General features: G+C 41.9%; 2 protein-coding genes across 2 annotated transcripts; both read right to left on the bottom strand.

The window, feature by feature from the left end:
• Positions 1–6: 6 nt before the first annotated feature.
• Positions 7–2792, bottom strand: LOC117635430 (L-ascorbate oxidase homolog). Its single transcript, XM_034369752.1, has 8 exons — positions 2646–2792; positions 2443–2552; positions 2066–2384; positions 1716–1815; positions 1279–1624; positions 768–1133; positions 576–654; positions 7–460 (listed from the first exon to the last, which is right to left on the bottom strand). The coding sequence occupies exons 1-8, from the start codon at positions 2790–2792 to the stop codon at positions 266–268; spliced, it is 1662 nt and encodes a 553-aa protein (XP_034225643.1). The 3' UTR covers positions 7–265.
• Positions 2793–15075: 12283 nt separating this feature from the next.
• Positions 15076–18496, bottom strand: LOC117635695 (L-ascorbate oxidase homolog). The gene is made up of 8 exons (XM_034370046.1): positions 18157–18496; positions 17958–18067; positions 16971–17241; positions 16685–16781; positions 16222–16567; positions 15755–16120; positions 15591–15669; positions 15076–15482 (listed from the first exon to the last, which is right to left on the bottom strand). Exons 1-8 carry the CDS (start codon positions 18301–18303, stop codon positions 15279–15281), a joined length of 1620 nt encoding a protein of 539 aa, XP_034225937.1. The 5' UTR covers positions 18304–18496; the 3' UTR covers positions 15076–15278.
• Between the last annotated feature and the right edge of the window lie 8696 nt (positions 18497–27192).

The following is a 27192-nucleotide window of genomic DNA, read 5'->3' as shown; positions in this document are numbered from 1 at the left end:
CTTATTGTATAGAAATGAACATGTCCTATGATATTAGACATGAACATGTAAGAGAAATTAATCCTTTTTGGGACTGTGGCAGTAAGAAATCTAACACAATGACACTTTAAAACATCTTATTTCCCTCACCCTAAACCTGTTTCCCCATTCTTTTTTCCACAGTCACACCCTCGTAACTGAAACTTAAGAACTACCCAATTTTAAGAAAGAAAAAAAATGAAAGAACATACAGAGTTACATGATCAAAGAGTAAATAAATTGTCTATCAGTGCTTGGCCTTGCCGCAAAGCAACGCGTTCAGAGGCATATCGTTCTCAGTGAAAAGGCTGTGTTCGTTGTTCCAGACTCTGACATACAATTGCTGTCCCAAATATCTCCTAGACCAGATTGCAGACCTTAAATTCCACATACCCTTGTTGTCCAAAGACACTAATACAGCACTCCATCCAGTTGGATATACCTGTCAATTTTGTACACCAAGTAACATTTCAGTAATGATTAACATAGGATTAAATCTCCGAAATTCTGCATAAATGGGATGATTATATCAGTACAAGTTGCTAAGTTTCAATTACCTGAACTGTGTGTCTAGGTACACCATCTACCAAATTGTAGCGTCTCCTCATATCTGGTGTCCAGTTACCAGAGCCATATCTGAATATTTGAAGTCCAACAAAAAGTATAAGGCAAATTATCAAAACAAGATAAGGTTTGAGCAATATTTTGTTGTAGTTGTACACATTATAATTGTGCATAGAGAGGCCTACCCAACAACATAGAAACTGTTTCCATCAAGATGCCAAGATTGGAGAGTAGGCTCGGTGTTCTGGAAGACGATTTCCACGAAGTCATGAAGGGTGGTTCCTACAACAGAGGCGCCAAATACTGCAGGGCCTGGAGTAGGTGTGTCCTTGATTGTGTCCAAGTTGAAGACACCGGGGATGTTAAGCCAATCGGCGAGTTTTAATGGTGTTTCTGGATCAACATAAGATATATTATTCACAGCATATCGAAGCTTGCCACCGATCTTAGCAGCAGTGTTGGCCAAAACTAGTCTCCTGACAATTGGAATAGTTCCATAATGGAATGACCCCTGTGGGTTAGGCCGGGCTGCATTTGCTGTCAAATTCAATCTTCACGCACAAGAAAATAAAAACAGTTAGTTAGATGACTAGCAAATCATTAATCAAATACTGCTAGACAATGTCACATCATTTGATATATATGTATGCTTCCGAAAAAGGGCAACCGAAAAGATCTCAAGAAAATTATAGCTACCTGATTGTCCTGGCTTGCTTCATAGACCAGTGAATGTGATAGGTTGGACCAATTGGCAATGGCCCTGTAGCAGGGGTGTTAGAACCAGCATAACGTAGATATCCAGTGGTTGCGAGGATTGGCTTTGTGAATCGAGAAGAGGCAATGATGAAATAGTCCTTGAGTGAACCGTGCAAGGTGACCAAAACAGCTACAGATTGGCCTGGATGAACGTCAAGTGATTCATAGACCTCTTGCAAGGTATGAGCTCCTTCAACTTCAACAAGTGTCATTGTATGGCCCTGAATTCTAAAGTTAATTGAAGTTGCTATGCCAACATTTGAAACCCTGAACTTGTAGGTCTTTCCTGAAAGAATCCAACAAAACTTTGATTAAAAAATCTTCAAATCTAATATTTATGGCATACAAACACTTTTGAGGAGGGCTAATATGGTTACCTTTTTCGCCAGTGAAGATGGCGGATTTATGATGCCCATTGATAAGAAGACCATCAGGAAGAGGAAGAGTCTTGCCAGAGTCCAAGGTTTGCTGCAATACCTGAAAACATAAGAGCATCCATCAGTAATCAGATCATTCTTCTTGATATAAACTTCTTCCTATTGTTCCATTTATGAACAACATGTTATGTTACTAGCCTGTAAATCTAGACCACTCCAACAACATAACATGTCATACTGTATAGCAAAACCGCATTTTCCTTGCTTCTTACAACATCCAAGCTCAAAAACAAAACAAAAATTGAAGTAAAAGAAAATGTGAAATGATCCATGATCTTAGAGTTACATACCTTGTGGCTGTTCTTGTACCAATCACTAACAAGCAGGGTAAATTCTCCAGCGGGAATTGGATATGGGACTGCTATCACAGACCTGTGTGCAATATTGAAACCCCCAAAACCACCAACAGCCCTGTGCAGTTTGGTAGAAGGGAAGTAGTTGAAAGTTCCAATCTGATCTTTGGCTTGAAACTTGTATGTCCAGTTTGTGTTTGGAGGAATCGGGCAATTTGTTCCCAGCACTCCGTCTTGCCAGGTGGTCTTTCGCTGTTTGATCCCGTTCCTGATTTTCACACAGAGCAGAAAATTAGTCCCATGAGGAGGAGCCAAGCATCACAATTTTTTTTTTTAAATTTACAACCATAACAACTACCAGCAAAAATTATCACCATGTAATGAGGAAAGGCTCATCCAACTTGTTAATGACATTAACGATTATGTTGTCATTGGTCACGGCTTCGATTGTTGGGCCAGGAAATTGACCATTGATAAGGATACCCTGCATAAATTAACCAGAACTTTTAAATTAATTAAGCACAAGAAATACATAACAGAATTGGATGATAAATAAAAGGGTCAAAAGCCAATTAACCTTTTGAGGGATGCCCAATGGAGAAACAAGTCCATATGTAACTGTCCATGTATAATACAAATATGGGTCTTCTGCATTAATGATGCAGAAAGCACTCAAGCTAACCAATATTCCCACCAAAAAATGCAAGAAAATGGTTGGCCTCATTGTATCAGCTTCTATATATTAATCCTTGAAATTTCTGAATTCTGCAGAAATTAAAGAACATGTCCGCACAAAAACTAATTAGTACCGAATACCGATTGGCGAAGGCAAGACAATCAGAGTTGTGGAGTACATAGTTAGAAAGATGAATGTGCATACGTACTGAATTGTTGCCAATCTCCCCAAAGAGCAGAGGAAGATTGAAGTGCAAGTGTGTAGCCGTATGGTTGAGTTGTGCAAGCTAACAGATGGAGGGGCTTACTTAAATGGGCAAGGAAAGGAAGCAGCCATGAAGAGCCTCGGGGAGCAATGCCAGCGTGGATATACGGATGTGCACGAAGACCAATGGGAAAAATCGAAGCTCATTTGCGGCGCACTTCATGCTCAAGCAGTCAGCTACCTGCATATGCTACTCATTCACAACTCATGATATTGGCTCACACATTATTGATGATTAATTATCATTTTTACACATATTTGTATGTACACATTATAGTGTATAGAGTATATAGTGTTTATACGCCTATGCTGCTATGCATGTTAGAGCTAATTAAGTGGAGTGGCTTATTAATTAGATTTAGTTTCTTGATGTTGCAAAAACCGACCAATGAATGAATGCTATTTTCTTTGTTTGAGTTTTTTTTTAGTGATGGAAATGTGTTGTGTACGTGAGGCTTGGTGTTGGTGGGTGGACTTTGGACGTCGGTGGCCGCGGTGGCGGGAAGGAGAGAAGAGATCAAAGAGGCAGAAAGCAAGCGGGAGCTGCGCAGCTTAGAACGGATCCATATTCATTGCAATTAATATATGACAAGGTTTTTTTTTTTTTTTTGGTTGGTATTAATTAATTTTAATCTTTAGATTTCTTGACTGGTCTTTGAGGAGTTGAATTAAATGGGGGTTTTAGATCTCTCGCAACCTCACATGACGAAAACAAGCAGAAAAGCGAAGACAATGGAAGGGCAGAGTGGTCAATTTCCAGCATGTCCTCTGTTTCTTCATCGTGTTCAAGTCCCTGGCCTCCTCTTTCCCGCCCTGTTGGCCCTTTGAGTATTGACAGTTGAAGGGCGCAAGTTGAGCTTCTTCAGTCTTGAACAAACAAACACACTTGGCTAGCTAGCTACTTGCAACTTTATATTTAGACCCTTTTCTTTTCATTTTAATGGGGAGGGAATCACGTTCATGATCTTTACTAAAGAGTAACTACGAGTACCAACTACGATTTCAACTTTTTAACACTAACGGCCGTGATACATGACGGTTGCTTATTGATTGTAAATAAATAAAACTTATCGTGAGTTCATACATAAGCAAATGAGATTTTACCATATCAGTTAGGATTTAAAAACTTAGGATATGAGTTTATAATTGGAAAGTATAAGGATGTCGTTATTTTCCTTAAATTAAGGACATTCTATTTATAGGTTCTAAAACCAATACTCGAACTTGTTCAACTTTTATGTTATTTTTTAAGGATTATTCATGCAAAATATCAGTTAAATCGGAAATTGTTTAGCTATCCAAGTATTCATATTTTTGTTTCACTTTTATCTAGCAAACTATATTTTTTGCGCATTTTAGATGACCAAACAAGTTTCAATATGGATGATTTTTTGTTGCACAAATAACACTTGAATTGATGACCTAAAACATAGACAGTTGAAATGCGTTGTTGTGTAGCCTTAAGAAGGATGTGTGGATATTTCGTACAAAGAAATACATCCTTAACATAACCGTATAACTTAGTGTCCTGAAGTTATTATAACTAGAAGCAAAGTGAACTAACCTAACATGTGCGAGTTCATAAATGCATAGTCAATTTAAGGGAGAAGGGTGTAGAATATAGAGACTGTTAGTCCGAGCGAGCCTACATCTTACCCTATGAGACATGGTATAGACTAGTGTATTGATCAAAATTATGTTTCATATGGACAACAATAGAAGTCAATGGAAGAAAATATGTTACATTGATAACTTAGGACATTGAGAAGTCAATTTTTATGACGTTATTAGTTGTATTTTAAGTATATTTGTACAAGGATATATAGAGCATATACTTGGTAGATTTAGAATGCTACACTAAACAATTAAACATCTATTTTTGACAATTAGACTGTGTTTATAAGTTATACTTTTAAAAATATCCTTCAACCAATTGAACAGATTATTAATGTTAGTATGAACACCCTCCTAGTACATGAAGTGTAAAGTCAATGAAAAGCTTTTTTGATGGGCAAGTCAACTTTTAGAATAGAATTGGCAATGGATCCCAAGAACAGATCTCATGGGGAAAACAAGAACAAGATCCATCTTCTTGCTTTTGTTAAATAATATGATTTGGGGGCATATCCAGGTGTTAACTTACACATGGCACGTACGTGGACCTCAATTCCAACACATGTGACATTCAATTCTCATCATGTGGTGCCCGTCATGGGATTTTTAAGCCTCCCTTCAACATTTATACCAATTACTATAAGACGACACAGGGACTTGCAATTTGCGCCAACCAATTACTCGACTGCTCTCTCTCTCTCTCTCTCTCTCTCTCTCTCTCTCTCTCTCTCCTGGTTAACTTGGGGCCAGTATACAGTTCCCTCCAATCTGACAATTATAGTTTCATATTCTCATAAGTGCACCAAATAATTTGAAGTTCAATTCAATCATTATAAACATAGGTCAAAAGTTCTTGTAGGTTTACTGCTTATATTGGGTAATCTAATTCCGAATTTGGGTAAAACAAGTGTTCTCAAAGCTTTGAGCAGTGGCAGAACAATTCACCTCATTTTTTCCTCTTTTTACTAAATTCTACCAAACTTAAGCTTTGGGCCTGATCAAGCTCGGGCTGCATCTGCATGCACAAGGATTCTAGAAAACTATCTCATTTTGGTTATTTTTTATATATTTAGAATAAGTGATAATTGTATTCATAATTTAGGCATCAAGATTATCCGCCACAAAGACATAGACTACCCAAAAAAAAGGTTAATACAAATGTGGAAGCACAATAGCCATGCATGATTATTCCAGATACAGAGACATACACCATAACGTATATCTTCACTAATAATGATATAAAGCCAAATAAATTTCAGCATAAAAAGCCGCAAGAATGAACAAATCAAACATTGACTGCAAGCCTCATTTTGGTTCAGCTGATTGTGTTGCTAAGCTTGAATATTTGACCAAAAAAACGCTTTGAATATGCTTTTGAATTCAAGTAAAATGCTTTGGGGAAAACAAAAATCAGTTTAAGCCTTCACCATGAAGTTTTCTTTTGTTTAGTGGGTTATGCTATGAGCCAACAGTTTAGCCCTCAATAGCTGCATTTTGAAACAACCTCCAGCCCATGTCTTTCCTTTGTCCCAGAGGATCTGCAAAAAGCAAGCCCGCCCTTGGATGTCCTACTAGGCTCATGGGACAGGACCCAAGCAATTATTATTATTATTTTTAGTACTTGAGGGAGCAAATTTCCCCCAAAAGAATATTCGCCCAATATTCCTTCGTCTTCTCCGCCTCTCTTTCTCCCTGCAAAACAGATCGGAGTAAAAAGACCACACCCGGGGGGTGTTGGCCAAAGGCCCTCCGATGCCTAAGTTAGGTAGGGTAATTCAAGGAAAAACGGGTGGCCGGAGCCGTGTGTGGTGGCCGGAGCCTTGTGTGAGAGAGAGAAAGAGAGGGGGTGGCTAGGGTTTTTGAGAAATAACTTATGTAGAGTTTTAGTAGGAATTTAGGCGTACCTCAACCATTGTGTGTGGCTATGCTTTTATAGAGGTCTCGGATGCTAGGGTTTCAGAGGAATAATTCCGTAGATGGAAGGGAATTATTCCTCCCCTTTTTGGAATTGATTTGATTAATTAGGGATTTGATTAATTAGGGTAAATCAAATCCCTAATTGTGGTAGGTATCAATCAATCCTGATTCAATTTAGGCAATTCCTCATTTAATGGGGGATCGTGGTAATTAACCAAATCAAATCTCAACCTAATTAGGTAACGTTCAATTTAATTGGATAATTCCCAATTAAATTGAGTAACTCCTAATTAGGTTGATTGATTCCCAATTTGGTCAAATAATCCCCAAATGGTAGGAATTATTTGACCTAGGGTTTTGATTTAATTAGGTTCCCACAAATGCCCCCCAGCTTCTGCATGGCGCGTGGTGGCATGTAGGAGATGTAAATTATCCGTTGGGCTGTCCAGCTGTAACTGGGCTTCCTTCGTGGACTTGGGCTCCTGCGTAGAGGAGGTGTTTGACTTGCCAATTTTGTGAACTGCTTGAGTAACCAGCCTATGTTTCGATTGCGCGTCCTCCTTTAGAGATTTGCGAGTACCAGGGTCCCCCTTGAAGGACTCCGGGCATGCACTGCATATCCCGTAGGATGATTTCCCTTAGGAAGTTGGTGAGCACCAGGGTCCCCCTTGAGAGACTCCGGGTGTGTTCTGCACATCTCGTATGTGATTTCCCTTAGGAAGTTGGCGAGCACCAGGGTCCCCCTTGAGGGACTCCGGGTGTGTTCTGCACATCCCGTAGATTTCCCTTAGGAAGTTGGCGAGCACCAGGGTCCCCCTTGAGAGACTCCGGGTGTGTTCTGCTCCCGCTCATCCCGTGGGATGATTTGGTCGTCGCCCTGCGTCTCCCGTAGGACGCTGCTTATGGGCAGCTTACATGATTATCCTGCCTCCCTTAGGAAACGGATAGGAACCTGGATATTTCCCGCAGGAAGCATGGAGACCTCCTTTTAAGAACTTCATGGCGCACCCTGCGTCTCCCTTAGGACGCTTTTTTTAGTGGGTTGCGTCTCCAAACAGACGCTTTTAGTCGTCACCCTGCGTCTCCCTTAGGACGCTCCTTATGGGCAACTGTATGACTATCCTGCCTCCCTTAGGAAACGGATAGGAACCTGGATATTTCCCGCAGGAAGCATGGCGACCCCCTTTTAAGAAACTTCTAGCGCACCCTGCGTCTCCCCTAGGACGCTTTTTTAGCGGGCTGCGTCTCCAAACGGACGCTTTTAGTCGTCGCCCTGCGTCTCTTTTAGGACGCTTCGTATGGGCAACTGTGTGACTATCCTGCCTCCCTTAGGAAACGGATAGGAACCTGGATATCTCCCTTAGGAAATTCTTGGCGCACCTGCGTCTCCCGAAGGACGCTGCTTATGGGCAAATGTTGTGTTTTGTAGGGCAGATGAGACATTTTGGAATGAGAAACTGAACTTATATTGATATTCATAAGATTACAGTCCTTTATTCGAAAATGGAAACAACTTGATACAAAACTTAGAACTTCTAGCAGTCAGGAGGAGCATTATGGATAATACTTTCGAAGATGGTGAGCATTCCATTGTCGCGGTATTTCCTTCCCTTCCATAGTGTCGAGTGTGTAGCTTCCTCTGCCCCCGAGTCGGCTGATCACATAAGGGCCTTCCCAGTTAGGGTTCATCTTTTTTGACCCTTGTCTTGGTGCAGTAATGAAAGCCTTTCTCAGTACGAGGTCGCCTGGTTGAAATCGTCTGATCTTAGCTCTTTTGTCGTGGTAAGACTTCAACTGCTGCTGATAGGAGGCGACTCGGATAATGGTCTTCTCACGCTCGCCCTCAAGTAAGTCGAGATTAAGCCTCATCTGCTCGGAGTTTTGATCAACACTGCCCACTTCCAGATTTATGGAGGGGACAGTAATGTGAGGTGGTATGATTGCCTCCGTTCCGAAGGCGAGGGAAAATGGGGTTTCACCAGTCGATCTTCGTTTGGTGGTGCGATAAGCCCATAGTACTCCGGGGAGTTCATCTACCCATTTTCCTTCGGCGCCTTCCAGCCTTTTCTTCAAGCAGTCTAATATGATTTTGTTAGATGCCTCGGCTTGTCCATTTCCTTGTGGATATCTCGGGGTAGACAAGTGTTGCTTGATCTTGTATTTTGCGAAAAAGGCGGTGATCTGCTTGCCAATGAACTGTGAGCCATTGTCAGTAACCAGCGACTGTGGGCAGCCAAACCGGCATATGATGTTTCTCCAGATGAATCGCTCCACATCGGCTTCTTTAGTAGAGGATAGAGCTTCAGCCTCGATCCATTTAGTAAAGTAGTCGGTGGCGACGATCATCATTTCTTTCTTGGCGGGCGCTGGTGGCAGGGGACCCACTAGGTCGATGGCCCATTGCATAAACGGCCATGGACTGTTTTGCGGATGATAGACTTCGGCAGGCAAGTTAGGGATTGGCTTGTATCGCTGACAACGATCACACTTCTTGACATATTCAGCGGAGTCGTGACGCATGGTAGGCCAGAAGTAGCCTATGTTTAGAGCTTTCTGGGCGAGCGATCTGCCCCCAGAGTGGTTGCCACACTCGCCGTCGTGAATTTTGCAGAGAACCTCAAGTGTTTGAGGGTACTTTATGCAGGTGAGATGAGGACCGGAGTATGATCTGCGGATGAGCTTGTTGCCGAGCATGTAGTATCTCGCGGCCTTTTGCTGGACCTTTCTAGCTTCGGACTTGTCCGTTGGCAGGTTTCCATTTGTCAAATAGTCGATGATGGGGTCTTGCCAACTAGGGTCCTCGTCAATCTGCATGGTATCGATTAGCTCTATTTCTTCTATGCTTGGTCGGTCAAGGTGTTCGACCGGGATGGAGCGTCTGAACTGGGTATCCAGCGCTGATCCTAGGCTTGCCAGTGCGTCTGCATGAGCGTTCTCTGCCCGGGGTACTTGTTGAATGGTGAAGGTTGGAAATGCCTTCAACAGCTCTTGGACTTTGTCAAGGTATAGGATCATCCTTGGGTGCTTCGCCATATATTCACCTGAGGCTTGATTCGTGATCAATTGTGAGTCAGAGTAGATGGCTAGCTTTTTGATTGCGAGCTCTTTTGCTAAGCGTAGGCCGGCAAGCAATGCCTCATATTCTGCCTCGTTGTTCGAGGCGGGAAGCCAAGCGTAATAGCTTGCTCCAACAGGGTTCCATCCGGGGTGGTGATGACGACTCCTGCTCCAGCTCCTTTTTGGTTCGACGCTCCATCTACGCGCAACTGCCACATGTCTCTGGGTTGGCTAGGTTCTGCGGAGGTCCCGTCTGCTTTTGAACTTTCCTTCTTTTGGTTGACCAACTTCTCTTTTTCGGCTGATGGGGTGAATTCTGCTACGAAGTCTGCTAAAGCCTGGGCTTTTATTGCAGTTTTTGGCCGGTAGAGGAGGTCATATTGGCTTAGCTCTATAGCCCACTTCATGAGTCGCTGAGAAGCATCAGGGCTGTGGAGGATTGATCTCAAAGGAAAGTCGGTCATGACGATGACTCGATGAGCTTGGTAGTAGGGTCGCAGCTTTCTGGCAGAAACTACAAGAGCCAAAATAAGTTTCTCCAATTTTGGGTAGCGAGTCTCTGCATCGAGGAGAGCTTTTGACGTGTAGAATACTGGATGTTGGGCCCCCAGCTCTTCTCGGATGAGAGCTGAACTGATAGCTGAGTTGGACACTGCCAAGTATACGAACAAGTCCTCACCAGGGACTGGCTTTGAGAGCAGGGGAGGTGAGGTGAGGTAAGTCTTCAGATTCTGAAAAGCCACTTCGCACTCCTCATCCCATTTGTCTCTTTGCCCTTTCTTCAAAGCTTTGAAGAATGGTCTGCACTTGTCGGTTGATCTCGAGAGGAACCGGTTGAGGGCCGCTGCTCTGCCCGTCAGACTTTGTATTTCTTTCATCGTGGAGGGCGATTTCATCTCGAGAATGGCTTTGATTTGACGTGGGTGTGCCTCGATACCTCGTTGCGTGACTAGGTATCCCAAGAATCGGCCGGAGGATACACCAAACGTGCATTTACTTGGATTCAACTTCATGCGATATTGGCGGAGCAAGCTAAATGACTCGGCAAGATTTCCAATGTGATCTGCACGTTTTGGGGCTTTGACCAGCATGTCATCCACGTAGACCTCCATAGTTTTGCCGATCTGTTCTTTGAAGATTTTGTTTACGAGCCTTTGATAGGTTGCTCCGGCATTCTTCAGCCCAAAGGGCATGACCTTGTAGCAGTAGGTCCCTCTTTCGATGATGAAAGAAGTTTTCGCCTTGTCATCCTCGTGCATCATGATTTGGTTATAGCCGGAGTAGGCGTCCATGAAGCTGAGCAGCTGATTGCCAGAAGTGGAATCCACGAGTTGGTCGATTCTCGGCAATGGGAAGTTGTCTTTGGGGCATGCTTTGTTGAGGTCTGTGTAATCGACGCAAACTCTCCACTTGCCCTTTTCTTGTTTTGCCACCAGAACAACGTTGGCAAGCCATTCTGAGTAGGAGACCTCTTCGATGAAGCCGGCAGCTAGGAGTTTGTCAATCTCGGCTTCGATGATAGCGACTCGCTCGGGTGCGAAGTTGCGTCTCTTCTGCGCCACTGGCTTGCATGCGGGGTTGACGTGGAGTCGGTGACAGATGATGTTCGGGTCGATGCCAGGCATGTCTGATGGCGACCATGCGAACATGTCTTTGTTGCTCTGAAGGAATGTGGTAAGCTCCACCTTCTCTTCTGGGCTTAAGCGCGAGCCGATCCGCGCCTTCCTGTCTGGCTGGTCAGGATCCAAGGGTATTAACTCGACGTCCTCCTCGGGTTTCCATCCTTCTTCTGGAGAGACCTCTGGAGGGATCTCCTCGACTTGGTCCTGACGCTTTGATTGCTATAAGATAGTAAGATTCGGTTGCTCAACCTCCTCCAGATTTGCCTGGCTCACGGGGAGAAACTGCGCTTGTTTGCCTTTCTTTAGCCCTTGGGCGGAGCATTTCCTCGCCATTGCTTGATCGCTGTTGATTTGGCCGACACCGCCCCCAGGGATTGGGTACCGAATTTTCTGATGTGTGGCGGAGGTGATGGCATTGATCTTGCCAATCCATGGTCTGCCCAGGATGCCGTTGTAGGGTGAGACCTCATCAATGACCATGAATGTTTGCAAGCTGATTACAGGTGGGGAGTAGACGTCGAGGTCTATCGTGCCCACGGTAACCGTTGTTGCACCATTAAAGCCAGTCAGCGATCTGGCTAATTTGTTGATCTTTGTCTCCAAGCCCATCTGTTGGATGACCGTCAGTTGCAGGATATTGGCTGCGCTGCCCTCGTCTGCATGGATTCGGTCGACCATGGCCTGAGCGATTTGAATGCTGATGACAAGGGCGTCGTTATGTGGCATGTCGAGGCCGATCAGATCTTTCTTTTGGAAGCCGATCACAGGATCGTCCTCTGCTAGTGGAAGGTCGGTCGAGACTTGGGAGATCCCAGTGGCCTGTTTGATCTTCCTCTTCTTTTCCTTGCTGGTCAGCCCAGACTCCTCGGAGTCGGCTAGGATGGTGTTAATCCTTATGACCTTCTGAGGCAGCTCTTTGGCGGTGTCTCGATCTTCAATTCGTTGGATGGCCTGCTTCGCAATGAATTCTGTGCAGTGACCTTCTCTCACGAGTTCTTCAAGATGCGCTTTCCAAGCGAAGCACTTGTTCGTAGTGTGTTCGTGCGTTCCATGGAAGGCACAGTATTTGCTAGTGTCCCTCTTGTCCGGATCTCCTTTCAATGGTGGTGGTCTTCTTACCCAAGGTTTGTTCTTCACTTGGGCTAAGATTTGATGTATGGGGATGGTGAACTTGGTATAGTTCTCTCCTGCCGTAGCCTCCTCTCGTAGGTGCGACCTGCGCTTGTCCTTACTCCTGTTGTCGCCTCTTTGGCTTGCCCGTTTAGTCGGCTGATCTTCCTGCTTTGTAGACTTCTTTGCGGCGATTCGATCGTCATCCCAGAGCGCGTAGCGTTCCGCAGTCGCGTAGACCTCTGCCAGAGTCTGGCTGGGAGTGATAGTCAGCTCGCGGTACAAGTCGTGCTCAGCTGGAAGACCTTTCTTGAAAGCGGAGGACGCGATTCGGTCGTCACATCCTACAATGTTCGCCTTTTCCGCCTTGAATCTCTTGATGTAATCTCGAAGGGATTCGTCAGACTTCTTGCGCAGGTTGTACAAGTGGTCAGGGTTCTTCTTGATCGTCCGGTAAGAGGTGTATTCTTTGGTGAAGACGTAAGCTAGCTCCTTGAAGCTGCTGATCGACCTGGATGGTAGGGTGTGGAACCAGTCTTGGGCTGCTCCTCGCAAGGTTATTGTAAACACTTTGCACATTAGCGCGTCGTCAGCCTGGTGGAGGATCATAACACTTTTGAAGTGTTTTAAGTGGCTCTCGGGATCAGAATCCCCTTTGAAGTGTAGGAACGAGGGTGTCGAGAATCGCTTCGGGTGAACAGCCTGCTCGATATCGAGGGTGAAAGGCGTAGAGTTCACCTGGTCCATCTCCTTGCGTAGTGAATCCTCGAAGTTTCCTCCGGTCTTCAAGTCTCGGAGTCGGTCATTCACGAGCTTCTCAACGTCCTCTGCACACATTGCTAGTTTGTTGCGTTGGCGACCTCCATGGGATTGGTTGACTTCCTCATTGTCCTCCGAGGGTCGACCTTCTCGCCCGCGCTGCCTAGTTGGAGTGTTGGTGGACTGCGCCTGCGAATGATTCTCTGTAGCTGGCCGACGGGAATTGGTTCTTCGAGAGTGAGTAACGGAGCGCCTTTCCTCGTGGTCCTCATTGCGTGGGTTATCCAACTGGCCTCCCTGGGGTCCTAGCCTTTCGAGAGCGCTTCTCTGCGAGTAGACAGCTGAACGCCTTTCTTCGCGATCCTCGTTGCGATGGTTGTTTGGCTGACCTCCTTGGGGGCCTAGCCTTTGATGTACATTTCCCTGCGGGCCCAAGCGGGCACGGACGTCGAGTCGTCCACCGGCGCGTTCGTCCAGCCTTCTCTCCTCGCCCGGTTGTCCAAGGCCAAGGTTTTGAGCAAAGCCTATTTGGTTGATGAGCTGCCTCATTAGATTGCTTTGGTCGTCCATTCTCTGAGCTAGCTGGTCAACTCTTAGATTAACGTCTGCTTGACTTCGTGGATCGGGAGGAGAGAAGTGCGTGGAGCCCAACTGCACACGGGCTAGGTTTTCATTGGAGGTGTATGCAGGAGCGTGCGTCGCGCGCGGAGGCAATGAAGGGAATGCTTGGAGTTGCTCCAAGACCGGCCCCGGGTCGGCGGTGGTAACGAGTCCACCTTGATGGGAAGTTCCACCATGTTCGGCGGCGGTGGCCGGTGCGGTGGTGAGAGGTGGCGGTGCCACCATGTCGATCGCGGGATCGTGGGTGGAGTGGCTTTGGGCCGTCGTGGATCTAGCCATCGCGGCGGCTTTGCCTCTCGTGTTCATGCTTCCAACCATGGTTGTTTGGAAGGCTTCGGTGGATTGGAAAATAGGAGGAACGGATTCCTTGAGCACGCGTTGAGTATAACTCGTGCTCTCAATGAAAGCACCAATTTGAGGGAGCAAATTTCCCCAAAAGAATATTCGCCCAATATTCCTTCGTCTTCTCCGCCTCTCTTTCTCCCTGCAAAACAGATCGGAGTAAAAAGACCACACCCGGGGGGTGTTGGCCAAAGGCCCTCCGATGCCTAAGTTAGGTAGGGTAATTCAAGGAAAACCGGGTGGCCGGAGCCGTGTGTGGTGGCCGGAGCCTTGTGTGAGAGAGAGAAAGAGAGGGGGTGGCTAGGGTTTTTGAGAAATAACTTCTGTAGAGTTTTAGTAGGAATTTAGGCGTACCTCAACCATTGTGTGTGGCTATGCTTTTATAGAGGTCTCGGAGGCTAGGGTTTCAGAGGAATAATTCCGTAGATGGAAGGGAATTATTCCTCCCCTTTTTGGAATTGATTTGATTAATTAGGGATTTGATTAATTAGGGTAAATCAAATCCCTAATTGTGGTAGGTATCAATCAATCCTGATTCAATTTAGGCAATTCCTCATTTAATTGGGGATCGTGGTAATTAACCAAATCAAATCTCAACCTAATTAGGTAATGTTCAATTTAATTGGAAAATTCCCAATTAAATTGAGTAACTCCTAATTAGGTTGATTGATTCCCAATTTGGTCAAATAATCCCCAAATGGTAGGAATTATTTGACCTAGGGTTTTGATTTAATTAGGTTCCCACAGTACTTATATTGGGTAATCAATTAGAGTGCAATTGTGTTTATCACCATCTTTAATCATCACCATCTCATGTGCAATGTGATAATAAGTTAATAACTACAGTTAAACTTTCACAATGGTGACGGGTGATTAGTGGACACTGTAATTATTAGTGGAGTAGTAAATGGTGAATCATAATTAAAAATGATGAGCAAACATAAACTCGTACATTTTTCACTGATCATTTTAAAAGAAAACATAAATAATAATAATTTATAGAAAAACAAAGTTTATACCTTAAAAATATATTATATAACCATAGCATACAATATTTCCCGTACAAAGGCAAAGGAAAATTCATCTAAATTTAGAATTATACAACTAAATATGAAAAAGAAAACATTAAATAAGAATCTTCTCTTTTACTTTCCTTTCTGAAACATGTCTTCACTTCAGTCAAACTTTAATGACTCAAGAATTAGACGCCGAAGAATTCAAGGTCATTCTATGGGTGCCGGCCAAGAGCTTTGCCACACAGAAGAGTATTTGAAGGAATGTTATATTCATTAGCCAGGCTGCGGACAGGATTCCAAACCCTGAGATAAAACTGTTGACCAAGATACTGCCTTTCCCATATAGCAGACCTCAAGTTCCACATACCTTGGTTGTCTAGGGACACCAATATTGTGGTCCAAGAGGTTGGATACACCTTCAAAAACAAGACAAAAAAGATTACATTTTAGTTAACCAAAATTTGAAGCTAATTTGGAAGGTCCTACAAGTAAGCATATGCTGTCATTTCCAGGCTCTCTTTTACCTGAGCAGTATGTCTGGTAAGAGCATCAACTAGATTGTATGTTCTTCTCTTGGCTGCTGTCCACTGTCCGAAACCATAGCTGCATTTTGTTCAAACAATAAAGATTTTAGTCTATCCGTTGATCTCACAAAAGCTTAAAATGCAAGAAAGCACATTTGACATACCCAACAACCCAGAAATCATAGCCATCTAGATGCATAGATTGGAGGGTATTTTCATTGTTTTGGAAAACAATTTCGAGGAAGTCATGGAGTGAGGCTGGCACTACGGGGGTAGCTATGAATGCGGAGCCACTGGAGGGAACAGTTTGGATGGAATCAGAGCTGTAGACACCAGGGATGTTGAAATAATCAGCAAGCTTTAGAGGGGTATCGGGGTTCACGTAGGAGACTCTGTTGAATGCGTAACGCTGCTTTTCATTTATCAAAGGTGCTGAATTGGCTAATATAATTGTCTTTGTTGGGGTGACTTTGCCATAATGGTATGAGCCCTGAGGATTAGGCCTGGCTGCATTTGCTGTCAAATTCCACCTGCAAGAAAAACCCAAGTTCAAATTGCCAAACTAAATCATTATAGTCTAAAGTCCAACACATCTAAGGCTCCTTTTGTTTGAATCATCTTTAATAAATACCTGAAAGTTCTGGCTTGCTGCACAGACCAATGTATTTGGTAAGTAGGACCAGCGGGAACGGGTCCAGAAACTGAGGTGTGAGAGTTTGTGTAGTGTAGTACTGAAGTAGCTGTAAGAACTAGCTTAGTAAATCGTGTGGATGCAACAATGTAGTAATCCTTTGGAGGTTGATTTAGGGTTACAAGGACAGCCACTGATTGGCCAACATGTACGTCAAGAGAGTCATATGTGTTCTGAATTGTGTGAGATCCTTCAACTTCAACTAACTTCAGGGAATGGCCCTGAATCCTGAAGTTTAATGAGGTTGACAAGCCTACATTTGAGATCCTGAACATATATGTTTTGCCTGAAATCATAACAAGGAAAAAACACAGTTGAACATTTTTCATCAGAGTGAAGGTTAAAATATTTCCCAGCGAACTAAGAATGGCCCAAGTGATTGAGGATCAAGAATGAGCATTACCTTGATCACCAGTGAAGGTGTTACTTGTCTGCCCATTTATAAGAACACCAGCAGGAAAAGGAAGAGACTTTCCTGAGTCCAAAGTTTGCTGCAACGCCTGCAAACATCAAAACAGGATAACTTAAGTAAATTAGAATGCAAAAATGTTTATCAACACTTTCAAAGCAGTAAGATTGGACAGTACCAGCAGAAAAATATTCTTAACAATATCATCTGCTTAATATATTTCAACAATTTAACAAAAACACGTGTAGAATGGCCTTTATCATGCTCATATTTGTCTTACCTTATGGCTGGTGTTGTACCAATCACCAACAAGTAAAGTGAAATCTCCATCAGGGTTTGGAAAAGGGATTGGGATCCGAGGTCTCTCGTAGATATTGATGGCTCCAAACGCTCCAGCAGCTCTGTGCAATTGCGTTGATGGGAAATATGTGTAGGAACCTATCTGATCCTTAGTCTGAAACTTGTAGGTATAGTTTGAGTTTGGCGGGATGGCGCAATTAGTTCCCAATACCCCATCTTGCCATGAGTTCTTCCTCTGTTTAATCCCATTCCTGGTTGTGGCCAAGAAAATTTGTTGTTATGCACATGTCACTATGCTGAATGCCACAATCAAATATTCAGACATTGAATACAAGAACAGAAATGAAGATTTGTGAGATATATAACAATATGATTCTTTTCATCATTTCTATAACTTTTTAACCATCCCAGACATGTAAACCAGTGCAATCCATGCTTCAACTATGCAAATCCTAAATGAAGAGGGGCCTAATTGTTTCGTCGGTGGCACAGAAATGTTGGGGAAAAATATATGAAACAAAACTCAATTAAGACTTTCAAGCTCAAATTTCCCATCAATTAAAATCTAGGAACAAAATCCTCCACACGAGTAAGCATAATGCAGTCTTTTGGCTTAAATTTCTTTCCAATTGTCATCCTAAAATTTCATAGCAGATTAACATAAATTTAAGGGAAAATATTCCCCTTAGGGCCGCTACCAATCCTTTATTTCTGTATGTCGGATACCAAACCAGCATTCTGGCTGTTCTGAGTTAAGCCCTGAACTAGAAAAGCATGGAACTTTTCATTGCCTCAGTAAATAAAAGTTCTTTAATTTAAATAAAAAAGGAAAAACAAAACAAAAAGAAAAAGACTAAGGCATTTGAGCTAATAGACTGGGAAAGAGAACCCTGAGCCAAGAACTACCACAACATCAACAAAACCAAAAACAGTAAAGCATTAGAAGTAGATGGAAGGCTGAACTCACCATGTTAGGAGAAAAGGTTGGTCCAGCTTGTTAATAAGGTTGAGGATGATGTTGTCATTGGTGACCACATCAAGTCTAGGGCCAGGAAATTGACCATTGATAAGGATTACCTTCAAAACACCAGAAGACACATTTTTTCACAAAATCCAAGATCTCCAAAAACAGAACTGACATTGCAGAAATGGCAAAGACCACCAACCTGTTGAGGAACGCCAAGAGGAGAACGAGTCCCATAAGTCACAGTCCAAGTGTAAAACTTATATGGGTCTTCTGCTTTCACCACAGCAACACTGAAAACAGCCAAAACCCCACAAACCAAGTGGAGCAAGACTGCTTTTTTCTCCATTGTCGTCCCTGCAAAATGCAAATTCTCAAAACCAGGTATTTGGGTTTTGGGTTTAATTTAATCCCTTTTTCTTTTGGTCACATTGGATGATGTGGGGGCAGTAAGTGCCAGCCTTTTTATAGCAGCAGCGCGGGAAAAAGTGCTTCACCAAATGTGTCCTGCTTCTGCTTTTTCGAAAATAAAATCTGTTTTTAATTTTATCCAGCCATCAATGTTCTCGTATTGGGTGCATAAACGCGTTTTCGCTTTGATGATAATTCTCCATCGCTTAGATTCGAAGCCAATTTGAACCCATCATTCGTCAGCTAAAGTGAAACTGCGTGTCACACTTTGTCCATAAACCGCCTCTAATTGCGCCACTGATGTTGAAATTATATTACTTTTCCTCCTTTCGGTCTGTTTTAGTGTTTTTCTCTTTTAATTTTTTTTACTCTTCCTTTCATTGAGCGTAGGGTTCTCTCATAAATATATTGGATAATGAAACTCATCATAGGTAGTTCTATTTGTGATCCCAGCACATGCCTACAGTTAATGTGAAAGCACAATGCTTGTTCAGCAAATTAAATGCAACCCCACTTGTTTTTGTTTTGTTTGGTTCTGAGGCTTTTGCAGTTTGTTTGTTCGTTTTTTTTCTTCTTCTGGAAATTAGCTTATGTAGTTTTGTTAAGAAGAAAACGAAACTAATCGGTGTCACATGCAGATCATATTGTTTCTGCCATTTTTCATTTCCCACAATTCTGCAACTTTGGAAATAGCTGTAGCATGTTAAGGCTGTAACGCAGAAATATATATAAAATTTCAGGACCAAAATTGCCCTTTTGGGCTATCCACCAGCCACAAGGACAGAGAACCTCTTTGTTTTCTTTTTCGGTGAATAATGCGGCAGCTGAATCCCAATGAGTAATCTACATTAAAGGTTGTATTTTGTGATCAGTTATTCATGTTCATATGTGGTACTGATTAACGTTTAGTTTAGTGCTATTTGTTTTTATTTGGTTAGAGAATATCTCAAGTTCGACTCAAATCGATGGTGATGAATTCAGTAGCTAGTTAGTTATGACTAACCCTATTTTACTGATATAGTCTTCTTGTGAGTGTGTGGACCCATTATAAAACTATCATGTAAATATTCAACCGTTTGTGAAAATAAATCATAAAAATCTACGTTCATGTGATATAAATTAAACACTTAATTACAATAATTCATATGGAATTAACAAACACATTAACAACTAATGTAAGCATTTTGCCTCTGTGAAAGACACAATTTAGGTAGACAGACAATTTATATATCAGAGGCAGCAGCTAGACACTTGCCATCCGGATACCATTCAAGGTTTTCATGGGACTTGTCCTCTTCCTTCCTTTGCACTTTTCAATATGGTATTATTAGGGTGGGGCATGTGCATGACATAGTTGAATGCTGAGCCCAATCCAGCTCATATGTAACCGGGTTTTATAAGGTACAACGTGGTTCAGTTTAAATGGTGAGTTGACTGTTGACTAAAGCCATGCATGGACGAATCAAATACAGATTAGACCAACTGATGAATCAAATACAGATTAGACCAACTGATGCTTAGTTTATGAATCATGGCCTGACCTGCCCAGGTTGCAGCCTAATGATAATGCAGTGTAGGGTAGAACTTATGTGCATGTGCTGCATAGGATTCATATCCCACTTGCTCTCTTCCATCTCTCAAAAGCTTTGTTAGACTCAGAATTTGGCTAGGTCAACTGATCCCCTGTAGGAAAGCAACTTGTTGGGGGGAGGGGGGGAAGAGTAGATAGGAGGAATATTCAATGATGGTACATCCAGCCTCATATTTTTAATCACAGTAGAGTTCAAATCTTTCAACAAGCTTAAATTAAGCACAAATCTTTGTAAGCCTGTTGGGTTGGATTTGTTAATTCATATTTCATATACAATTGTTGATGACAGACATAATTTGTTTCTATCGTTTAGCGAGTTCAAGGCAATTTTATTCTCACTCTTTGTTTGTTATCTTACAATATTGTTACGTGAGCATTTTAGAATAGTAAAATATTAATGTTAATTTTTTGGATATGAGCCCGAAAATGGCTACTGTCAAATTTTATACACGAGGACGGATTAGACATGATATGCTCCCAAATTTGTTCACACACCTTTAATGTTACAATCACGTTATGCAATTAAGAGAGAACGTAGTTTTAAGTTCATGGCCCCAAGAAATTGGAAGTGGTTCTTACCTCTCTTTTGTTCTTTCTATCATTAAATTGGTGTGTACTAAATTACTAATTATAAAATATTGTCTTGTTACGTGTGCTTTGGACGTTCAAAGAAGTCCTAGCTCTATCACTGTTTATATATACGATAAATTTATTGATAAGAAAATTATTATGTCGAAGCATAGAATCAAAATTTGACAATTTTATGATAAAATAACAATTACTAATACATCTGGTATGCTGACTATTTTTTTAATCCAATTCCAGTCACGTAGTGTGCTTTGATTATCTGTCCTTCAAATAAACTTTAGAGTGAAAAGACTTAGAAATAGTGTGTGGGGGGGCCTCTAATCATGTCACCCATGTGGATATTCAGTAATTGCATGCCCTGGAATTTTGACCTTATACAATCCAAGTCGGTAGAAGGAACCAACTACCACAGGGTCCACACGCAAGCGCCCGGGAACTGTATGATCTCATCGCCATAATCTTGCAAGTGAAAGTCGAGGTGCAACTGTTCATGTTCTTATTTATATGCTTTAAGCTTAGGATGGATGGGGTTGGATTATCATATCGGATGAATTTGTTTGGTGCGTTATGAGTTAGGGTGGACATCAATCCGATCAAACCGCGACTAAATCGGTCTGTAATATGTGATTATTATTTTGTGCTACTAAAGATTATTGTCTAATTTGATGTCGTTTTTTGTAAGTTACCACATGTTAGAGGTTGTTGCTTATGAACCTTTCCATTTATATGCAATTTCCGATCGGAGGGATAAAAGGAGAAGTAACAAATTCAGCATATTGCGTAAAAAAAAAACCATTAAAGCATGAAGAATTGGTTAAGGCAATAAGTGAGACATTGTACATTATCATGAGGGTTCGTCGTGATGGAATCAAAGTGTTGTAACTGTTGGGAACATCATGGACCCAAAAATAATTATGGAGCATAATCACTAGCGCTGGTAATAAAAGATAAAATAAATGTACAAGAGGATGGAAGAGAAAGCTAACTAGCTTTTGGGCCTAACAAATCCTAAAAAGCCCATTAGGAGTGCGAATTCAAATCCTATACTGCCCTAACAAGGGGACAACTCCTGAAGAATTGTACAGTTCTTCTTCTGTGCGAATATTTGGATTTTATTAATGTATGAATATCAATGTAAATATAGAGAAAAGTAGAGAGGAGTAATAGAAAATATACGGCGTTCGTATAGTAATAACGTCCAAACATTCACAAAGGAGATATTATAGAAGTATATCCTCTAAAAAAAAGTTACTGAAGTATAAACATATCTCTCAAATTCTATCTTCTCTCTCAACCTAGAAAACCTCACAGCCAGTACCTACCATTGTCTTCGGTTCCAGGGGTTTCCAATGGGTAATAGGAAGATGCAAAATTGGCTTGTTTCTAGCCGGTAATAGGAAGACGTCGAAAATTATATCTCATTTGCTTACTCATATGGAAGAACTCCAAGTAACGGGCTTGGACTATTTGGTGATACCAAGCAACCCAAAGTCTCCATTATCTAGGAGCTTCCATGAGCCTTGAGGACCTTCATAATCTTCCACACCACAACCCCTACGAACAATCACATGACTTGGGTTCATTTGAGATTGGTAGGTGATTTGGCATAAGAAAAATGTATTAACCTTGCATGGAGTTATTTTGGCATGTGCATGGAATGCTTGGGCATGTGTTGCAGTGACTTTGGCTTTTGTGACGGTGGAGCATTCTTGATGGTGACCAAGCTTAGTGAGATATTGGATTTAAAGGAAGGGGAAGGAATAGGCTTGGCATGCGTGTTATTGCTTGATATGGCATGGATATTATTAGAATTTGTATAAAAGCTCATGTATATATTTATTTTGTTGAGTTAAATCCCAAAATATAATTGGAATTAGCACATGACTAATTTATCTTTTTATTTTGTAAGTTATATTAGGCTTTAAATGCCTTTGGGTTTATAGTGACTTTTTGGGCTTCAACAGGTGCCTATGGGGTGGACAGTAAGATTGGGTCGAAATCTCCATAGGAGAGTACTATGATATAAATTAGGAATTGTCCTTGAATTGTTTGGAATTCAAACTACAGTGATAAAATTGATAAAATTAAAACTACAAGCACCTTAGTGATAAAAATGGTAAGTTATAGGGACCAAAAATAATTTTTTGCCTTTGAGAAAAAATAAGACAAAAAAACAAAAAAGAGGAGGATGAAGAAGAAGAAGAAAGGGAAGTGATTATTATGTCACCGATGTTTGGGCTGTCAAATACATATACAAAAGCCCATTAGAAATGAGAATTCAATGGGTTGGGCTCAATTAAATCCAATTTGGGCCTAACAAAAAGATAATCCTTTTCCTCTTTTGGTAACTAATTTTTTCACGCCAACACGGGTTAACGCTGGAAGTGGAAGTGGAAGTATATCAGTTTCCTCAGTGTAATTTCATAAGTAGCCATGTTTATTGTTGCTTCATTGTTCGTTTCGGCCAACAACATGTGCTTAGGCTGCTGGCAAGTAAGATCCCATGTTTTTTTAATCCCCCTGTTCTTGTCCTTTTTCTGATTAGTTTTAATTAGAACTATTTTACGCGGAGACAGATGGAGATGAAGTCAACACTGTATGTATGTACGAGGACTTGTTGAATTAAATGAGTCTCAGATCTCTCACATGATCGTCATTATAGATATATTCTATTAAGACTATATTATAAAGAAGAAGATAAAAAAAACATATCTTATAGACTCGCAGTATGAACACTCTCCTATCCTAGTTAGGTGTGCGCATGATTTTGTCGTAATATTTTTTCCTCTTGATATATGAAACATTGAAGTCAAGAAATCAATGAAAGTAGAAAACTATCAGATGGCTCTTCACGGATGAAACCCCGCAACGGGCTTCTTGGCACCGGCGATTCGCACGAGTAAACCGCCCTGCCTTTCGTTGGTCGACATTGTTTCTGCTGCGGTAATAATCTTTCTATAAACTCTCACATCTAGTTTTTTGTTCAAAGTACAAATAAAAAACTTGGAAAATGTCGAACTAACATAAGTAATTGTGATCAGATTTTGGTACGTGTTGGGTTGTGTTGTGGAGAATCGAGAATGGCGGATCTTATTGGAGGGGCGGCCATAGGACTAATATTTTCAGAGCTGTATAAGGGCGTTGAGAATCTGATAGAAAAGACTAAGAAGTTCAGCCCCCACCTTAAAGCAATCAAGGCCACCGTAGACTCTTTGAAACCAGTGATCGACCAGATAGAGGAGCAAAACAAGGAACTGAATCTCTCAAACGAGGAGACAGAAAAGTTGAAAAGGATAATCTCCGACGGCATAAAACTGGTCGGCGACTGCTCGAAGAATCCAAAGTGGTGGTACAGAAAGGCAAGCTATACAGATAAGATCACCGACTTGGACGAGGCTCTCAAAAGGCAGTTGGAGATACTCAAGGCGCAGGGGCTCAGGGATGGGAAGGAGACGCTGATTAGGGTTACGGAAATAAAGAAGTTGATCAACCAACTACAAGCCTCCTTATTACAAGCCTCGTGCTTGTTATTGGTGCTCATAATTTTTCTTATTTTGGTAAGTAGGGTCATGTTTAGTGTTCCTGGAGGAGTGAGAGAGAAGCAGCTTGCAACATCATCGGCGTCAGTGCCTGGAGGGGGTATAATATTGTCCCGTCCGGCGTGGTTGCAGTTAGGTTATTTTGTGGTCTGGTTATTTGGAAAACTTCTTGCGTATGCCGTCTCTGGGGTCTTCGTTTGTATGTTCATATTGGGATCGAATGTGGTTGCGTGGAAGCTATTCAAGATCAGTATCGACTGGGTTTCTCCGGCCTGAAGCTCCCGGAATGGGATGAGCTTCGGGAATTGCCTATGATGATTGTCGGGCTGTGTATGTGCCTCTATCTTCTTAAGGGTCTTTTGGGGTTGACCAACTGGATTAATCAACAACTGTGATTTCATGAGATTTGAATTGAGTTGAGGAGTTTGTAAAACAATTTGGCATGTTTCCTAAAACCCTATCTTTGGGCTTTTATTTGCCCTCTTTTGGTTATTTTCAGTAGACTTCAGTTGTTTCCGCCTGTTCCTGACCTTTTGGATTTGGGACTCATTATTAATTTAATAGCGCCATTAATTTTTTTTTTTTTTAATTGGTGAAAGAGATTCCAACTCCATATTTTCACTCTTTAATTGATTTTTTTTAAAATTTAAATTTCTTCATTGGCTAAATAATAATAAAAACTAGCTATTGAATGAATGATCCTCTTTTAAGTGTACATTAGGAAGCCGTTACACATTAAAACTAGCTATTGAATAACGATGATCAAAACTGTCATTCATTAAGAGCTTAATTTCAGTAGCTGCTTTATTTGCAAGTGTTGCTTGGGAAGTGAGTGTATATATAATAATTTCTGAAGTATTCTTGACTCTTGACCTTGGGAAGGGTGCTTATGAGTTATAAAATACGTATTTTAGAAGAAGTACTTTCCAAATAGCTTCCAATTGGTAGCTATAAAAAAGTCCATTAGGAATATGAATGCAATGGATTGGGCTTGATGAAAACCTCTTTGGGTTAATAATCTAACAAGAAGTAAGCCTTTTCTTATCCTGGAACCGTATGCGCAATGACCACATCTGGAGAAGGCTCGCATGGTTTTGGCGATGGGCAATACCGTTCGAGCATCGGTTGAAGAGGGAATTCGCGATGGATGTTTCGGGTTGCTGCAGAGAGAGAGTGGTTTGTATTTGTTGGAACTGTCTCTGGTTTGTGGCTACTCTCCCCTGTAGCAAGAACCGTCGATCTTCTCATGCTTCTTACCCTTCTGGTTTGTCATTCTTATTTCCACTATTAATGGCGTGAGAATTCTAAATCCAAGGACGATGATGGTTGCTTCGAGTGTGGATCGAAAGATCACTAGAAAAAGAATAGTTCTATGTATTGACGTGAGTCTCCTAATTAATCAAGGAGATTTACTTCCTAAATTAATTAAGGGATTTACTTTCCTATTTTTTATATAAGTGATAAATCATTGTACAATTAGGAGATACTTTTCTAATTCTTTACTATATCTAATTCCTTGTAAAACCTTCATATGTAAACTCCTATATATACCTCCTTATGGAGAAGAATAAAAAATAACCTAATACATTTAAACCATATTCATATTTTAGCATGGTATCAAAGCAATCGATCCTCGGTTGTCTCTAAATCCTCATATCAAACTTCTTTGAACACAAACCCTAAAATCATATCTTCAAATTCCAAAACACATATTTTTTTTACCCTTAAAAATCTTCCGCTTCCATGGATGTCATCTCCTCTTCCAACACCACCGACACCATTCCACCATCCTCCCAAATTGTTACTATCCACAGTGACAACGCTCCTTTCCCAAATAACGTCACCCTGACTGAAACCAATTATGCCTTATGGTCTCAAGTCATGGAGATGCGTATTGCTGCCGGTGAAAAATTGGGGTACCTCACCGGCGACACCCCGCAACCTTCTAAGCTCTCCTCCACTTACTCCAAATGGTGTACGGAGAACTTTCAGGTGAAGGGGTGGCTTATTGACTCCATGTCTCCCGACTTGATGAGTCGTTTCATCCTTCTAAGTACCGCCAAAGAAATCTGGGATGCCGTGAAGAAAACTTACTTTGATGGTGGGGATGAAACTTTCCTCTTTGATCTCAACAAAAGGGCGTTCACCATTAAACAGAATGATGCCCCTGTCTACAAATACTACAGCCAACTGCAGACCATCTTTTAGGAGATTGATCACCGCACTCCCAATCGCATGCATTGCGACGCCGATGTCAGACCAAACTGGATCGTCTTAGTGTTCACCTGTTTCTTGCTGGGCTCGACCCTCAGTTTGATCAAGTCCCGGGGGAAATCTTGCGCAAAGAACCTAAATTAGACCTTGACCAAATCTTTGCATATGTCCGTCGCGAAGCTCAACAACGACTGACCATTACCAGTACTCCAGACACTGCTGTCCTAGCCACCCAATGTCCACAGGGTCCTCCGACTTCTACCACTGGTGCTTCTCAGACTCAAGTCACAAGCTCTCATCCCGAACGCAAATGCACTCATTGTGGTGGAAGCAAACATACTCGTGATGGCTGTTACGAATTGATTGGTTACCCAGATTGGTGGGACCACTCTAAAGCTCCGCGCAAGAATAGGGGCAAATCACTCGATACATCTTCTGACTCAGCTCCTGTTAGTCCTGCAGTTCAAACGGCACCAGCTCCTGCCTCTACCTCTGTAGTCACAACAGGACATCCTCAGCAGCAAGACGATTGGTTGTGGTATTAGGAGGGGCAAACTCCCAAAAAAGAAAAAAGAAAAAAGAAAAAAGAAAAAAAAGATCCCCTCTAGTACCAAGAAGATGTTGCTTATTTCTCGACTCTGACGACCCTTTCTCTTTAAGGGGAGAAGGGGAGTGAAGAGAAGTTGTTTTGTCTTTAAACCCTTATCTTAAAATTCTCAAATTTCTTTAAATTTCTCATATTCAAATCCAAAACCCTAAATCAAAATCCTCATTTTTTTTCCCCAAATCCAAATCCCTCAAATCTAAAGTCCTCAAATCAACAATTGCCCCTCCCTAAACTATATTCATATTTTAGCACTATATTTAGGGAGAGGCAGAACAAGTTGAAGAATAC

Source organism: Prunus dulcis, chromosome 7, assembly GCF_902201215.1.
Source record: "Prunus dulcis chromosome 7, ALMONDv2, whole genome shotgun sequence".
In the NCBI taxonomy this organism is placed as follows: domain Eukaryota; kingdom Viridiplantae; phylum Streptophyta; class Magnoliopsida; order Rosales; family Rosaceae; genus Prunus; species Prunus dulcis.
The sequence above is the reverse complement of the archived record's forward strand: the minus strand, read 5'-3'. Positions and strand labels throughout refer to the sequence as shown.

Bases quoted from the DNA above. Each gene is read 5' to 3' on its own strand.
- LOC117635430 (XM_034369752.1), bottom strand. From the start codon at position 2,792: ATGAGGCCAACCATTTTCTTGCATTTTTTGGTGGGAATATTGGTTAGC. The intron at 1,625-1,715 runs GTAACCATATTA...GGATTCTTTCAG, and splicing joins CATCTTCACTGGCGAAAAAG to GAAAGACCTACAAGTTCAGG. The intron at 461-575 runs GTAATTGAAACT...CAAAATTGACAG, and splicing joins TACCTAGACACACAGTTCAG to GTATATCCAACTGGATGGAG.
- LOC117635695 (XM_034370046.1), bottom strand. From the start codon at position 18,303: ATGGAGAAAAAAGCAGTCTTGCTCCACTTGGTTTGTGGGGTTTTGGCT. The intron at 18,068-18,156 runs GTTGGTGGTCTT...GGTGTTTTGAAG, and splicing joins CTCTTGGCGTTCCTCAACAG to GTAATCCTTATCAATGGTCA. The intron at 16,121-16,221 runs GTATTTATTAAA...TTTTTCTTGCAG, and splicing joins CAGCAAGCCAGAACTTTCAG to GTGGAATTTGACAGCAAATG.